Genomic DNA, 18,040 nt, shown 5'->3' on the forward strand with positions numbered 1-18,040 from the left:
AATAAGAATAAGATATATGTTCCATGCTTGTATAATTTTTATCAAAATGGATTCTACTATATAGAATATACTATGTATGATTAAAAAGAAACAATTTAAAAAAAGAGTTATTTTCATGAATTTTGTAATGGTCAATATAATGATTTACTTTCAAATACTGAACTAGTCTTCCATCCCTGGAATTAACCCCATTTGGCCTTTGATATGCTATCAAATTATATCACTAATATTTTGTTGTCTTACACCTTTTTAATACAGGTTGTTGAGCATCCCTGAACTTTGGATCCATCATCCCTAATCTAAAAATCCAAAATCCGAAACTTTTTGAGCACCAACATAATGCTGAAAAAGTTTCAGACTTTGCATTTTCAGGTAAGGGAGGCTCAACTGGAAAGGTCTATGGACATATTCCAAAACTTGAAAAACTCCAAAATCTGAAACACTTCTGGGTCCAAGCACTTCAGACCCAAAAGACTCAGCCCAGGCTTTCTTTTTCCTTCAGGTGCCGTTTCCACATAGGCCAATCCAAGATCCTGGAAGCAACCACACTAGTTACAGAAATGCAGGAGGAGCTCTTGATTCTTGGCCCCAAAATCGAACAGAAAACAAAGGTATGTTTGATTTTAAATCTCTTAAATATTTTATAGTCTAACCTAGACCATTGTTTGAACACAAAGACTCAGGTACCTGGTAAAGGTGACTTAGAACTGCACTATCATGCACCTGTGCAAACTTGAAGAAATTACTTTATCTCCTTTAGTTTCAATTTTCTTATTTGTAAAATGAGGGGGTGAATTCCAGCAATAACAGCAAAATAGTAACTTGATAACATTTTAATAATTTAGTGTGAACATTAGGTATATAACTAACTGTAGAAGATTATACAGAGAGATTCCTTAGTTGAATCTATATGAAATATGCTGTGGTGGCTTGTAGTCTATCAACTATTCTAAGTAGAAGTATTTCAGCTGACTTCGATAAATTTTATAATAACAAAATGAGCTATTTTAATTTCTCCTTTCAAAAGAGATCATGTTTCAAAATTTATTCTAAGAAAACTCATTTGGTTCATTAGGAAATAGAAGCTCTGATGGAAAAACTCGAGAAAGATTCACAAGTAGTTGAGAAAGTTCAGATACTTGTTAAACAGGATGAAGAAATTATGGCAGAAGAAGTAAGAATTGTGGAAGATTATGCTCAGGTAAAATTAAAATATAGACAATAAAAATATTTTAGATTTGAAAAATTATTTTCTAACCCCCAACGTAAACATCAGACCAACTATGAATGCTTTTTATTTTTATCCCAACAAATATTTATTGAGTCCTCACTACACCCAGCACACTATTAAATGAAAATAAGGAGTGCAAAGATGCCTGGTCCCTGTCCTTGACTAATAAGCACTCCTAGGAGGCTCTGATGGTTTCAATGACAGAAAATCATTCAAGACCATCTCAAAAATATATAACTATAGTACACTAATAAAAATTAATTAACTAATTAATTAATTTTAAAAATACCTTTGGCCTCCAAAAGGAATGTCTGCAAGAAACAAAGCAGTTCTAGGACCTAGGTTCTTGGTTTATATCACTTCTTTTGTTCACTGAATAGTCCTATTTTTAAATCGGCTATTCCTAACTATCCTGTCTGGTCAAAATACCAACAGAACCCAGCGTGATTCATCAGATTTCCCAGTGCTTAACTCTGTTCCATCAATAGTCTCTCATGCTATGGAGAGTGGGACTTCTTTCATGTCTTTGTTGAATTAATTTTATCAATTAAAATACACACACACTCACACACACACACACACACACACACACACACACACACACCAGTATGTGTATAATTATTTATTTACAAATTACATATAAGTGCTACTGCCATTGGCTAATATCCCAAAGCACAATAAAAACTTAGGACAAGGTTCATTCTGAACCATAGTGAATATGAATATGTAGTTCAAGTAGTCCTCTTGGTAATTTCAAAATTTTTTGGTTGGCTTTTTTTTAGATCTGACTAGCTCACTATTGATTTTTCCCTTGTAAACTGGCTCAAGAAAAGTTCATGTCAGGAATAAGAAAAGCATCAACCTGGATTTTTTTTTTTTTTGCTGTCATTCTGCTTCCATTTATCAGCATTACTTTTTTTTTAAGAGAGAGAATTTTTTAATATTTATTTTTTAGTTTGCAGTGGACACAACAACTTTATTTGTATGTGGTGCTGAGGATAGAACCCAGCACCTGCCAGGCAAACACGCTACCACTTGAGCCACATCCCCAGCCAATCAGCATTACTTTCAATCCAAAGTTCCCTGTCAGAAATCTTTTCAAGCTACATACCCATTTTTGATTGCCGCAGTCTGGCTGGGCACAAATCACGAGCCACTCAAGCAGGAACAAACTTTATTTCCGAACTCCACCAGCACACTCCACACACGCTCCCTGGGAACCTCTCTCTAACACCACCCACTCGGCTCCTCCTGGCACACACCACACCAGCCGGAAATCCCTCCTCCAGATCTTCCCCAAGCAACCCTCCAGGAATCCCCAGGAAAACTCCAAAGTAACGGGAGAACTCCAAAGCAGCAGAGAACTCCAAAGCAGCAGGGCGCCGGAGGCAGCAAGAGCCGCCCCATCGCCCAACAGTAAAGGTCAAATATACAATACAATCGATCCAGCATCACAGCAATTATATATAGCTTAACTCAAATCATCATCTCAATGGTTCGCTGGCATCACCTTTCAAACATTCCCTCTGGCAAATGCCAGGCGTCATTCTGACCGGCTGTGGCTCTCAACATTTGATAGTTTAAAACTTTCCTCCAACTTTATAAACTCATTATTGACAATATCATGAACATTTTTAGAATAACTGTCAAACTTGGAATAAGGGGTAATGGCATTTCAAGATTATTTGTGAGTGATTAATTTTAAATACTGTTTAAAATGACATTTATTGACCAGTTTTCCATCAAGTCCTCTTTATGTAAGTATTTCCTGACATTTATGTTCTTTTCATTAATGTCAATATTTCTTATAAACTTAGCAAGAAATATAAATTTTCCTGACATGATCATATGAGTTATTCTTCTTCATTACCTGGATGATTTAAAAACCCAGAGCCACATATATCCTCTGTAAGGGTCCGGCGGAACTTCGGAGAAAGAGACCACACAAGAGACTGACTCCATGCAATTGGCAAAAGGGGATTTATTGAACCAGCATGCTGGGTCTCATGGCTCACTCAGGAAGGGAGAGCAGCCCAGAGCCCAGAGCAGAGGTCAAGCAGAGCTTAAGTACACTTTCTGGAGAGGGCCGTGGGCTTTGCATACATCAGAACAAATCATCATGAGGCGCGGGAAAATTGAACAACAACTCTGAGTCAGGATTAGTACATACATTGGCGGGAACAATCTGGGCAGGGGTGATTGGTCATTCCTAAGCGGGGTACACATTTAAACGGATTGGTTTGGGAGCCTAGATGCTTACGTGCCATGTTACCTGGAGTCCTTAGCTATTAAACAACCAGGGATCAATGGAGATATTTACTGGGCAGTTCAGGTATTGTCCTAACAGCTACAGAGATTACAGGTTCCGGGGGTAGCAGAGGAATTGTAACAATACCTAGTCTTTACTTTTTTTAGCCCAGTCTTTTACACTTTAACTCAAGCTTTTGCAGCTTAGAATCAGCTTAGAAATTTTACCTTTACACTCATGCAATTTTCCTCTTAATAAATTATTACTTTTGGTATTGTAAGGGTAAAATTTCTAAGCTGTTTCTAAGCTGCAAAGCCTGAGTTAAAGTGTAAAAGACCAGGCATTGTAAAAGTTTCCAAGCTGCAGGGCCTGAGTTAAAAAGTGAAAGACTAGGTATTGTTAAAATTCCTCTGCTACCCCCAGAACCTGTAATCCCTGTAGCTGTTAGAACTATATTGGAACTGCCCAGTAAATATCCTCACTGTTTCCACTGGTTGTCTAATAACCTGGGATTCTGTGTAGTTTGTCACGTAGTTATTTAGGCCCTAAAACCAATCAGTTTGAATGTGTACCCCCCCTCCCCGCTTAGAAGTGACCAATCACGCCTGCCCAGCCTGTTCCCGCCAATGAATGTACTAATCATGTTTCAGAGTTGTTGTTCAATTTTCCCGCACCTCATGATGATTTGTTCTGATGTATACAAAGCCCCCTCCCCCCCCAGCCCTCCCCAAAAGGTGTACTTAAGCTCGGCTTGACCTCTGCTCTGGGCTGTGGGCTATTTTCCCTTCCTGAGTGAGCCTAGAGCCTCAGCGCGCTGAATTAGGATCCTCTTCAATAAAACTCCCTCCTGCTTATTGCATGAAGCTGGTCTCTTGTGGTCTCTTTCTCCGACACTTCACCGGACCCTTACAGTATGATCTGACCCTTACAGTATGATCTAAAATTTCTCATTATGATTTGCTACTCACTGTACTTATAATCTCTAAAATCTGAAAGTGACTTATCAGTTAATTATTTTATTTCCTATTCCACAAGTTTGTAAATAGATAGATGATAGAATTTTTATTCAAGAAAGCACTTTTTTCAATTATATTAGCAATCTATAATTTCTCACTTATTTCAATGAAGTTTTCTAAGCAGAACAAGTATTACTTTAAAAACTATAAATTCTGAATTATTCTGTTTTTCACAATTCTCATTTAGGAAATCCATGGTAGATTTAGAATAGTAAATGCTGCTTATCAAGTATACTCATACTTCCATTTTGAGTATGTGTCAGTGAAAATCAAAACCTTGGCTTACAATTTTTTACATCTAATAAATGGAAGGATTTTCAACAGATCAGCTCCTGACCAATACATAGCAAACCTTGTTTTCCCCCTGCTAACCACGTAATTTCTGCTGCCAAGCACAACAGGACAAGTTTATATTGTAGTATGACTTCTTACTCTGCACATTAATGTCACATCACCAGGAAAGTTTGAACAGTGGACAACAGAAGTATTTCTGGAAGCCATTCCCATTCCAGATAATTTACAATAACTTTATTATACAGGGAATTCATGGTGAGCAGCAGAAATATAATTCCTAATTCAGCTCCTTAGCTAGATCCCAAAAATGTCCACAGCCATGAAAGGATAGTTGACAATGAGTGAGGCAAAGTAGAAAGAGAAATTGGTCCTAAGTGAGTATAGTGAAAAAGTCTTATTTTAGCAAGTTTAACGAAAACATATGACCCTGCAAACGTATCAGCAGTGTTCCTGTCATGCACTTGGAAAGGATATGTAGAAGTAAAGAACTTTTTTTAGCTCCACAGTAATCCCCCCTTTAACTGAACCACTCCTCAAAAGAGCATTCTTAATACTACACTGATTCTAAAAGAGAAGGCAGAAGCCAATCAGTGTTTTTGCTTCTCAGTGATACTGTGTAGGGACTTTCTCAGAATCATGAAGAAGATAACGTGGAACCTTCAGAATGCTCCAGTGCCCTGTCTTTCTGTGTGAGAACCCCACAACAATACTTTCTCACCAGGGATTATGAGATAATACACTACATTTAGGACATGTAAACAACAGTATAAGCATGTGTGCACAGACTTAAGTCATACAAGATGCATAATTTACAGGCATTATAAAAATGTCAGATTATATTTTCCAGGTCCAATATATATATAAAATCTATTTAAGAAATCTTGACATAAATATGTCAGATCTGCAACTATATGCACTCATATGTATTTAGGGGCTTAAATTTTTATTACAGAAAACTGCCAATGAACTAAAAAGTGTGCTACCAGCTATAGAAAATGCAATCGTTGACCTAAATGCCCTGGATAAATCTGATGTTGCTGAATTAAGGTAACTAATTCACTTAACTTTCTTCTGAGTTAGAACAGTTCAGATTAAATGATAAATTCATGATAAATGTTATTAATTCTCTACTGCAATTTTAGATTAATTCCTTTTTAACTCATCTTGTTTACTTCACATTTTTCATTATGTGTAGTATATACGGTATGTTGTCAATTTTATGATGCTATCAATTGCAAGGCATGTCGTTATTTTTAGAATTTTTTATTAGTACATTATATTTATACATAATATTGATGCTCATTTGATATAATTATACAAGCATGGAATTTAATTTGTTCTAAGTCAGTCCCAGTACTTTCCCTTTCCCTCCCCTACTTCCTCCCCCTATTCCTTTCCTCTATTTGACCAGTCTTTCTCCTGTTAATTAATAGTTTTTTAATTAGTGCACTATACACATACATAAAGGTGACATTAACTGTGGTGTATTCATATATGTACATAGGATAATATGATCAGTTTCATTCCCCTGTTCCTCCCTTTTTACCTCCCTCCTTTCTCCCCTCAATTCCCTTCTTCTACTCCTCAGATCTCTCTTCTGTTTTCATGGGACTACCCCCCTTTTCTTTTTTTTCCCTTATTTTGGTTTGACTTCTGCATATGAAAGAAACATTTGACTTTTGACTTCTTGGGTCCAGCTTATTTTACTTAGCATGATGTTCTTCAGTTTTATCTATTTAAGAAATCTTGCAAATGCCATATTTATTTCTTATTTTCATTCTTAATAATTGTCATTCTGGCTGAAGTGAGGTGAAATCTCATTCCCTGGTTGCTAGAGATGCTGAACATTTTTTTCATATATCTGTCAGCCATTTGTATTCTTCTTTTGAGAAGTGTCTGATTAATTTTTCCCCATTTATTAATTGTGTTGTTTGGGGTTTTGGTGTTAAGTTTTTGTAGTTCTTTAATACATTCTTATTAGAGGAGTATTTTTTTTTAGTTGAGATGGACACAATATCTTTATTTTTATTTGTTTATTTTTATGTGGTGCTAAGGATCGAACCCAGGGCCTCACACATGCGAGGCAAGCAATCTACTATTAAGCTACAACCCCAGCCCTAGAGGAGTATCTTGCAAAGATTTCCTCCTGTTCTGTAGGCTCTCTCTTCATACTTTTAATCATTTCCTTTGCTAGGCAGTAGCTTTTTAATTTGATGCCATTCTACATATTGATTCTTGGTTTTATTTCTTGGGCTTTCAAGGTCTTGTTAAGGAAGTTGGTGCCTGTGCCAATATCTTGGGAGTGTCAATTCCATGTTTTCTTCTAGCAGTTGCAAAGTTCCTGGTCTACTGCCTAGGTGTTTGATCCACTTTGACTCCTGCAATGAGATATAGGGACAAAGTTTCACTCTTCTACATATGGATATCCAGTTTTCCCAGTACGATTTGTTTTAAAAAGTATCTTTTCCTTTGACATATGCATCAGATGATTGTATCTCTATTGATTTATCTCTGTGTCTTCTATTCTATTGCATTGTAAGGCATATTATTATTTTAAAAAAGAAAAAAATACTGCCAATTAAACTATGATGTGCCATTTGTTATAAACTGAATCCCAGACTAGGAGATGTAAAAATTTACATCTTAGAACTGGTAAAATACAGTATTACCTGAACTGTAGCTCCAAAAGTAAGAGGACAATTTTTATGCCACCCTACTTAGCCAGTTTAGCTGTAGAGAGACTATAGTAGGAATGCATAGCTGCCCATCCGAGACTGCAGTGTTGGATGTTATCACAAGGTGTCGCTGTGGGAAGTGCTTCCCCTCCTCTGTCTTTTCCCATTCTACACATTGTAGTGATTAAAAAGAAATGCTAAGAAAATACTGAAAGAAATTAAATAATCTAGAGTACAAAGATCTGATCCTGTTGATTCTAAGTTGAATCTGTCAGTAATATATTTTTAACTTGAGCTCTCCCATTGAACAAATAAGGAGAGTTTGCATATTATATCTTAGAATGTGTTTTTATTCTTTTTACAAAGTAATATTTCAGTAAAAGATATGGAAACATGGAACAAATCTATCATCGTATTTATATATAAAACAGTAGAAAGAAGTATTTTTTAAACAAATTTTTTTATGGTAAAGGACAGAAGCATACAGCCAGGTGCCATGGCCCTGCTGCAATTACAACTGCTCAGGAGGCTGAAGCAGCAGGATCACAAATTCAGGGTCAGCCTGGGCAACTTAGAGAGATCCTGTCACAAAATAAAATAACTAAAATACAGGCTAGGCGTGTAGCTAAGTGGTAGAGTACTTGCCTAGCATGAGAGAGGTCCTGGGTTCAATCGCCTGTACCAAAACCAACAACCACAAAGAAGCCCATCACAATGCTGCAGTTAATGCACTTAAGGTTGAAAAACAAATGCACAGAGAGAAGCCGGAAAAGGGGAGTGAATTTTTAATGTCCTTTTTCTTTTTTATTTCATTCATAAGCATTCATTCCTATGCATTTATTTTTTCTTTCATTTGCCAAGTATATTGAGTACACACTGTGTGCCAGGCACTGAGGCACCGAAGTTACAGCTAGAGAAAGCTTCTCTGGAAAATTAACATTGGAACAGAGAACTGAATGAAGTTTCTATGTAAAGTAGGTAAATATCTAGAGGAATAGTGTTCCAAGCAAAGGAATGGAAAGCACAAAATTGATATGGTAAACATGTGCTTGGTGACCTTCAGGAAATACAAAAGACCAAGAAGGCTAAAGCTCAGTGGGCAAGGAGTGTCAGGAGATGGCATCAGAGTGATTACAGAAGCCAATCCTTTTCCAATTTAGGCTTCACCCCCATACCTGGTGACTTTGTCCCAGAAAGTTCTCCTCTCTCAATTTTTTCTGTGGCAGATATTCCTGACAGAGATATCAGTCCAAATTCCCTCTAGGCTATTTTCAGAGGGGCAGTGTATCATGGTGGTTACATGCATGGCTTTGGTACCAAGCTTCCCAGGTTGAAATCCTGGCACTGCCACTTTCTAGCAGTATTACCTATGCCTGAGCTTCTCTTTTATGCAATGGGACAGTAAATGTTGAAATGACTGGATGAATTACAATGCTCAGAACCAAGTCTTGCCTAAGACACTGCTCAATAAAGGCTAGTTTCATACTGAGAGGTTTCCTTCCCCTTCCCTAGCACTATAAAAGCTGAAGAAAACCAGCCTTGTCCTTAAATTTCCCTGCATATACTTTGTTTGTTTGTTTTTAAAGAGTCTCTCTTGTGATGGTGCTAATGTGCATTTAACTCACTTCAAAATGCCACCCAAATGAGGGCAGCTTCTATTAAGATCTCTGTTGCTATTCCCAGACATGTGGCAGAGACATCTGGCACATGCACAACTTAGTTCATTCTCTTTCCTTGCTGCTGTTTTTATAATGAAAATGTAAAATGATGGCCCCATGAGAGTATAATCCTTTGCCACTCTTTGTATGGGTCACTAAAGGAAGAAAAAAGAGCATAGAAAACGCAGATTGGGGTAAATCAGTAAGGATCCAAGACAGACTCCTTGTATGAAGTAATGGAGGACTAATATAAGCAGGCCTCACTTTGCATCAAATATTTGTTCCTGAAAAGTGGCACATAGGAATAGGATGTTCCTATTTTTTAAATGACTCTGCATTGGACACTTTTAAAATAAAACGAATTAGTCTCTAACTCAAATGTTCTGTATATTTAGATTTATAGCTCTCATCTTCATAAAGCAAAGATAACAATTACTAAAGAAACTCAGATTTAAAAAGATAACCAAATAACTCTTATTAAAAACCTGTGTGTGTGTGTGTGTGTTTTCTTCTGAGAGAGTTTTCAGAATGCATTTGATTTTTCATCCTGAAGCTGATTACTTCTCACTGCCTATTACAGGGTGTACACAAAGCCTCCCTTCCTTGTGCTGACTGTCATGAATGCAGTGTGTATTCTTCTGCAAAAGAAAGCTAACTGGGCAACGGCAAAGCTGCTTCTTTCAGAAACTGGTTTTCTAAAGAAACTGATTAATCTTGACAAGGACAACATACCTGATAAGGTAAACACTTGCTCCCTAATTAATGCATAATAGATGCCTTTCATATTTATAACCTATGGAGTCAAATAGAAGTATTAGAATTGGAATTCTGTATTAGAAGTGAAAAAACTTTCAAATAAAAACTTTTTAAAGGAAAAAATATATTAGAAGCAGAAGACAGTGGTGAGATTTAGAAAATCAGAGAGAAAGCTGCATAACCAAACTTAATAGATTTCCTGGAAGTGTCAAGGAAAGACAACGTGTCCCTGAAATTGGAAAAATATCATGTCTCTAAATCTCTTTAAATAATAAAGATTAGCAAAGTAATGGAACAACAGTTGGAGAGAGTCTTTCTGGGTGGATTGCAGTACATTATGAGCACACAATGAATGCATAAAGGTGTTTAAGATTTATTTTTATTTGTGTAACAAGTGTTCATATAATAGCATGTATAAGACATTGTTCTGAGTGCTTTACAAATATTAATCCATATGTGAGGAGATGGGAAGTACAGATTAAGGCATAAAAAAATTAAAGAAAATAACTCTGGAAATTCTATTGGAATTTCCTATATTTGCTATAACAGATTTAATTCAAAAGAATGTAAATTTGCTGGAGAACATCCAATAAGGCCAAAGTCCTGGACAAACAGCAGATTTTTTTTTTAAGAGAGAGGAGAGAGAGAGAGAGAGAGAGAGAGAGAATGAATTTTTAATATTTATTTTTTAGTTTGTATGTGGTGCTGAGGGTGGAACCCGGGCCGCACGCATGCCAGGCGAGCGCGCTGCGGCTTAGCCACATCCCCAGCCCCACAAACAGCAGATTTTAAGACACCAGTAGAGTGAGGTAGGCCAGGTTGGACAGGTGACTCTCATAAAGAGAAAAAAACAAGATCAGCCAGAATAAGCAAGAGGTTACAGAGGCCTGGACCAAGACACAGTACATAGAAGTAGAAAGAAGGCCAAATGCCACCTATGTAACCACAGGCTAGTAATGCCAGGAGCCCCAGAAGCTGGAAGGTACTAGAAACCTACCTACATCTCTATTTCAGACTTCTAGCCTCCAGAATTGTGAGAGACTTAAAATGTTTTAAGTCATCCAACTTGTGATAATTTATTATAGTAGCCAAAAGGAATCTAATGCAAATTTTGGTACAAAAATGTGGTCAATGCTATATCAAATGCCTAAAAATGTGAAGTTTGATGACTAAGGATGGGAGAATATCCAAACTATGATATTATATTAGCAGATGAACTGAGAGCTAAGATCATAAGCAGACTAATTACAGCATTACTAGCCTGTGGTTACATAGGTGGCATTTGGCCTTTATGAGTGGCACTGTCCTGGATGAAAGGGTGAGTGAACATTAAGTCATTCAATAAACATTGAAGGAACATCTTCCTTCTAATAGACATGAGGACAGAGTAGTTTATAAGACCAACCTATTCCTTCTGTTATAACAGGGAAGATAGATATTAAATTATAAATTAGACTGTTAACTAGTATGATGGTGATCTGTATTAATAGGAAGTACAGGGTTGTATATGAATAATGTGAATTTTTAGCAGAATTTAGTGTCAATATCCATATTGTTCATGAATTAGTACAACAAACATTTACTGTCTGGACAATACTTAGCAAATATGATCCCCTATGATTTTGTTTAGGTATATTTTTTAAGCTAAAAGTAATTAATAGCTCATTTAAAGAACAAATGTTGGCAAGAATGTGGGGAAAAAGGTACACTCATACATTGCTGGTAGGACTGAAAATTGGTGCAAACACTCTGAAAAGCAGTATGTAGATTCCTCAGAAAACTTGAAATGGAACCACTATCTGGCCCAGTTATCCCACTCCTTGGTATATACCCAAAGGACTTAAAATCAGCTTAATTATGTAGCCACATCAATATTCATAGCAGCTCAATTCACAATAGTAAGCTATGGAACCAACCTAAGTGCCCTTCAGTAGATGAATGGATAAAGAAATTGTGGTGCATATACACAATGGAATATTATTTAGCCAAAAAGAAGGATGAAATTATGGCATTTGCTGGTAAATAGATGGAACTGGAGAATATCATGCTAAGTGAAATAAGCCAGTCTCACAAAACCAAAGACAGAATGTTCTCTCTGATATGTGGATGCTAACCCATAACAAGGGAAGGTAGGGGGGAGAAGTATACAAGCTCATTGGATTAGACAAAGGAGAATGAAGGGAAGGAAGGGGGAGATAGGAATAAGAAAGACAGTAGAATGAATCAGACATAACTTTCTATGTTCATATATGAATACACGATAGGTATAACTCCACATAATGGACAACCACAAGAATGGGATCCTAATTGGAATGGGTTGTACTCCATGTGAATATAATATGTCAAAATATACCCTACTGGCATGTATATCTAAAGACAACAAATAAAATATTTTAAAACCCTAGCAGATGTTAAGTAATAATAAGAAACAAATAATTTGAGAATGGACCACTTGGCATCTAAATTATTCAGGAAGTGGTTCTGTTCTTCAGGCAAAAGAGGAGTAGCCTGGTTGGAAAGGCCATATTCCAAAAAAGCGATATTCCAAATATGGCTCCCAGAAAGAGATGAGAAATTCTATATACCTAACTCAAGGTGTTACCATTTAGCTGAAGTGGGTCTATGAGCACATGACACAGCTAAGTGAGAGATCATCCTCAGTGGGCCTCAGTATGCCCCAGGCCATCCCATCATCTTGGAGTAGTCAAACCACTGAATGAGTAGTCAAACCAGTGAAGGTTGTGAGGACAGAACATAGTCATCTCAAAATGGAGTACACAGGGGACTTCAGGCCTCCTTGTATACCATATTTCCAAAAGCTAGAGTTCCTTTTGAAAAACCATAGCAAAGCTACTGAACAATAGCAGTAGCAGTTTTTCAGTAAAGAGGGTTTTCTCCTCCTGACCTAGGGCCATTTTGTAACCTAGACAGATATGTCTGCTTCTGCAATTAACAAGTAGTTGAGTCTTTTTTATAGGAACTAAAAATTTCATTCATTCTATTGTACATTGGGGAAAACTAGATCAATAATATTTCTTTCTCATGTAATGTATATTCTCTCTAGGTTTTCCTGAAACTGAAAAAAATTTTAAGCTTGCCTGATTTCAACCCAACCAAGCTTGCTCTGATTTCTGTTGCTTGCCGCTCTATGTGCCAGTGGGTTATAGCTTTGAACAACTATCATGAAGTACGGAAGGTATGCTTTTTCTCCTTAATCTCTGTAATGATTTGAAAGTGATATACCAAAAAGTTCCAGAAATGATTTTTAAAATGAACTTCTGTGGAAAGAATGCCTAATGAAATCCATTTTAATCAAATATAATATACTAACTCACACAGATGTCAAGTGCTCCTATTACATTTTTCTCTGACAACAATCATGTATCATTTTATTTATTTTAGTTACCATAGTAAGCTACTTTATATCCCCTATGCACACATAGGAAATTCCAGGAAAGTTTATTTTAACGGTTGACACTTATAAATGTCTTTCATGGTTAGTGACATTCTTAATAGTAAACTTGACTTTTTCAATACCTAAATATTCTTGCATTCTATTTAAGGTGGTAGTCCCTAAACAAAACCAAGTGGCTGAAGCTCAAAGTGTTCTAAAAATTGCACAACAAAGGTTGGCTGAAAAACAGAGAGGTTTACAGCTGGTAAGAATTTTTTTACTTGTTAAATTCTCAATACCTTTCTGAAATAAACAAAAATACCAGAAAATAGTCATTATCTCAGGGCACTGAGGGGATAGCTCAATTGCAGAATGCTTGCCTAGCATATGTAGAGGCCCTGGTTCAGCCCAGCACCACCCCCCAGAAAAGTTATCTCAGTAGAGCTTATTTAAGAAAGCTCTTTGTGTCTGCTAAAACCTTCAATATGTTAATTATTAACATATTAATTTGCAATAACATTTTAATTTGCATTTTACCAAATTTCTCCCAGGAAATCTTTAGAACTTTAGTCTACCAAATATTAACCAGTACCCACATGAATTCCTAAAAATCTGTATTTAGCCTGTTTATATAGTTTACTCTTTTACTTTATAAGACATTTTTATAAGACATTTCTTAAATGTCTGGATTTAAATTAAAATAAAGTATCATTATTAGAACTAGAACTACAGTTGATATTTATCCCTATTATATATCCCTATTATTTCTGTACTTGATATACATTCTGAGAGTAGGTGAAGTAATATAATTCAAGGATGGCAACAGTCCATTGACATCTTTTGGTCTATATAGTCTCCCCTGCACACATACATGTTTTGATGCAATTATCTACATTCAAAAAATCTATGAATTTCATTAAACTCTGAATCCCTATCTTCTCTTGAAAACTCAGATCTGGCAACCCAGCCTGTATTCCCTATATTCATAGTTGGCTATGATCAGTCCCTAATCCACTTCAAGCATTTATGCTACCTTCCTGGTCTCACAGGCATTTCTTGAGAACTCAGTTATATAAATAGTATTGGACATTTTTGAAGGAAATAAACAAATTTGGACAGAATTTGTTTTATCTTGATATATCATTTTATTGCTAATATTTTATCTATATAGTTTTACTTTGATAGGTGCTGATAACAGCTAATATTTTTAATGCTACTGTGTTCCAAGCACTATGCTAGTGTTTTATATACATTTTCTCATTTAATCCTCAAAACAATATCCAGAACTAGATATTTACAAATGAGAAAACTAAATTTAAAAGATTTGGTTAATCTGTTCAAGATCTCCAGCTACCAAAAGAATGCTGCAAACATTCTTAGTAGGGTCTGTCTAATTCTAAAACCACATGTTCAACTACTACAGTATAAAACATTTCTATTAAGGAGTGATATTCAAAATATTAAGCAACCAGAGGCACCAATCAATCAGAATGGACATTTGTCATGGGCAAGAACAGAGACCTACATCTAAGTTTGTAGAGGGGTATGGAGACAAGGTGAGCAATGGTGGGGTGGGGGTGGGGGGAGATATTCTTGATGAATAGGGCAGCAATTAGTGTTCTTGGTTTTTCTGTTTTTTAGCTTTTTGTTTTGTTTTGTTTTTATTGGTGTATTATAGTTATACATAATAGTTTGGGTTTATTTTGACATATTCATACATGCATGGAGTTTAATTTACTTTATTTCAGATCCTGGTACCCCCTACCCCATTTCTACCTCTACTCCCTTCACCTATTCTCCTTCCTCTACTCTACAGGTCTTCCTTTCACTCATTTATTTATTTATTTTTAATTAATGCTTTATAGATATACATAATGGTGGAATTTGCTGCAGTATATTTATGCATGTACATAGCATAATCTTGTCAATTTTATTCCACATTTTCTCCCCTTTCCCATCCTCTCAATCCCCTTCCTCTACTCTATTGATCTTCCCTATATATTTATGACTACCGAATCCCACTTTTCTCCCCCTTGCTTTCCTCTAGCTTCTGCATGTGAGAGAAAACATTCGACCCCTTGATTTTCTGAATCTAACTTATTTCTCTTAACTTGATGTTCTTCAGTTCCATTCATTTACTGGCAAATGCCATATTATTCTCCTTTATGGATGAGTAAAACTCATTGTGTATATATGCCACATTTTATTGATCCATTCATCTATTGACAGGTACTAGGACTGTACCATATCTTGGCTAGAGTGAGTTGCACTGCTATAAACTTGATGTGTCTGTATCACTATAATATGCTGATTTTAGTTCTTTGGATATATACCATGGAGTGGGATAGCTGGGTCATATGGATGTTCCATTCCTAGTTTGTTTTTGTTTTTGTTTTTTGGACTCTCCATACTGTTTTCCAGAGTGGTTATATTAATTTGCAGGACCATCAACAATGTATGAGTATACATTTTCCCCCACATTTTTGCCAGCATTTATTCTTATTTGTATTCTTAATAATTGCCATTTGACTGGAGCGAGATGAAATCTTAGTGTAGTTTTGATTTGCATTTCCCTGATTGCTAGAGATGTTAAAATTTTTTTCATATATTTGTTGACCATTTGTGTTTCTTCTTTTGAGAAATGTCTGTTTAGTTCTTTTGCCCATTTCTTGATTGGATAATTTATTTCCTTGGTGCTAAGCTTTTTGAATTCTTTATATATTCTGGATATTAATCTCTCCCTTGTCAGAAAAGCAGATAGAAAATTTTTTCTCCTGCAGATTCTCTCTTCACTCTCCTTATCATTTCCTTTGCTGTGCAGAAGCTTTTTAATTTGATGCTTTCCCATTTATTGATTCTTGGTTTTATTTCTTGAGCTTTTGGGGTCTTGCTAAGGAAGTCAATGCCTGTCCAATATGTTAGAGTGTTGACTTATGTTTTCTTCTAGCAGAAAAACTAGTATTCTTACTTGGCTCTATTAAGGAAGTAAGAACTAAACACAATAAAGCAATTAGATTTAATGGACATTTACAAAATACTCTACCAACAACAGAATACATGTCCTTCTTAGGGGCTCATGAGAGATTCTCCAGGACAGATCATATTTTAGTCCACAAAATAAGTCTCAATAGATTTTAAATTGACAGATAGCATATAGATATTCTGATCATAATAAGGTGAAATTTTAAATCAATAACAGGAAAATTCAAAAATATGTAGAAGTTAAATAACATACTTAAAAAATCAGTGGGTCAAATAAGGGAAATTATAAAATACTCAGAGAAAAATTAAAATGGAAATACAATATACCAAAACTTATGAGAAACTCCAAAGGCAGTGCTTAGAGAGAAATTTATAATAGTAAATGCCTACATTAAAAAAATATCTCAGGCTGGTCTTGTGGCTTGGCTCAGTGGTAGAGTCTTGCCTAGCACATGTGAAGCACTGAGTTCAATCCTCAGCACCACATAAAAATAAATAAATAAATAAAAAGTTGCGTCCATCTACAACTAAAAACTATAGAAATTTTTTTAAAAAAGATGATCTCAAGTTCAAGACCTAACTTTATACCTTAAGGAACTAGAAAAAAACAGATGAAACTCAAAGCAAGCAGAAGGAAAGAAATAATAATGATTAGAGCAGAGACAAAGTAGAGGATAGAAAAACAATAAAATCAATGAAACCAAAGGTTGACTTAAATAAAAAAGAAATGTCTTCAAAGCTAACACACCTCTATTTTAGACAAAAAGAGAGAAGACAGTAAAATCAGAAATGAAAGTGAGACACTACTACTTATAAAGATTTTTTAAAAGAAGATTTTCTTAGTCTTAGTCTTCATACTACAAACAATTAATTACTCATCAACAAAGTAGATGATATAGAAGAAATGGAAAAATTCCTTGAAACACTGAAATTATCTAAACTGACTCAAGAAGAGAAAGAAAATCTTGACAGATAGATAATCAAAATAAAGAGGGCTGAGGATATAGCTCAACTAATAGAGTGTTTCCCTTGCATGCACAAGGCCCTGGGTTTAATCCCCAGCACCACAAAAAAAAAAAAAAAAAAAGAAAGAAAGAAAGAAAAAGAAAAAAAAAGTCATGGAACAGAATGACTTTACTAAACATTTCTACTAAACACTTAAAGAATCATCACCAGTCTCTCAAACTCTTTTAAAATTGTGAAGAAGAGGCATTACTTTGTCTTAGTCTGTTTGGGCTGCTATAATAAAATACCACAAAGTGAGTAGTTTATAAATGCCATTTAGGAAGCTAGGAAGTCCCAAGATCAAGATGCCAGAAGGTTCATTGTCTGGTGAAGGCCCAGAAAGATAAGGCAGAAAGGATGAGGGGACTTTCTTGGTCTTTTTTATAAGGCCACCCATTCCATTAAACAAGGCTCCACACTTGTTTACTGGAATAATAACCCCCCAAAGGATTCACCTGCTAATATCACCATATTCAGGGCTTGAATCTCAACACATGAATTCAGGGGGCGACACAAACACTCAGTCTATAATACTTGCTAAGAACTAGAAAATTCAAGAGATTTCAAACACAACTATAAGCAAAAAGAGATTTTGCTAAGGTTTACACATTAAATTAACATTCAATAGCAGTAGTTTTCCTACCAGTCAGAAGACATAATGAAAGAAAACAACCTCATTTATAATAGCAACTAGAAATATAAAATATCTAGGAATGAGCTTTATTACAGAATGTGCAGTATCAATATAAAATATTATAAAGCTCAACCAAATAAAACAATA

At 35.6% G+C, this 18,040-nt stretch overlaps 1 protein-coding gene across 1 annotated transcript in view; it reads left to right on the plus strand.

Annotated features, from left to right (window-relative positions):
* Nucleotides 1-18,040, plus strand: part of Dnah14 (dynein axonemal heavy chain 14) — a 322,525-nt gene that overhangs the window by 234,629 nt on the left and 69,856 nt on the right. The window contains 6 exon segments of the mRNA XM_078022909.1: nucleotides 503-611; nucleotides 1,076-1,201; nucleotides 5,742-5,836; nucleotides 9,703-9,862; nucleotides 12,943-13,074; nucleotides 13,442-13,537. Of these exon segments, the coding sequence (XP_077879035.1) occupies nucleotides 503-611; nucleotides 1,076-1,201; nucleotides 5,742-5,836; nucleotides 9,703-9,862; nucleotides 12,943-13,074; nucleotides 13,442-13,537 (718 nt within the window).

This window comes from Ictidomys tridecemlineatus, chromosome 10 (assembly GCF_052094955.1).
Source record: "Ictidomys tridecemlineatus isolate mIctTri1 chromosome 10, mIctTri1.hap1, whole genome shotgun sequence".
In the NCBI taxonomy this organism is placed as follows: domain Eukaryota; kingdom Metazoa; phylum Chordata; class Mammalia; order Rodentia; family Sciuridae; genus Ictidomys; species Ictidomys tridecemlineatus.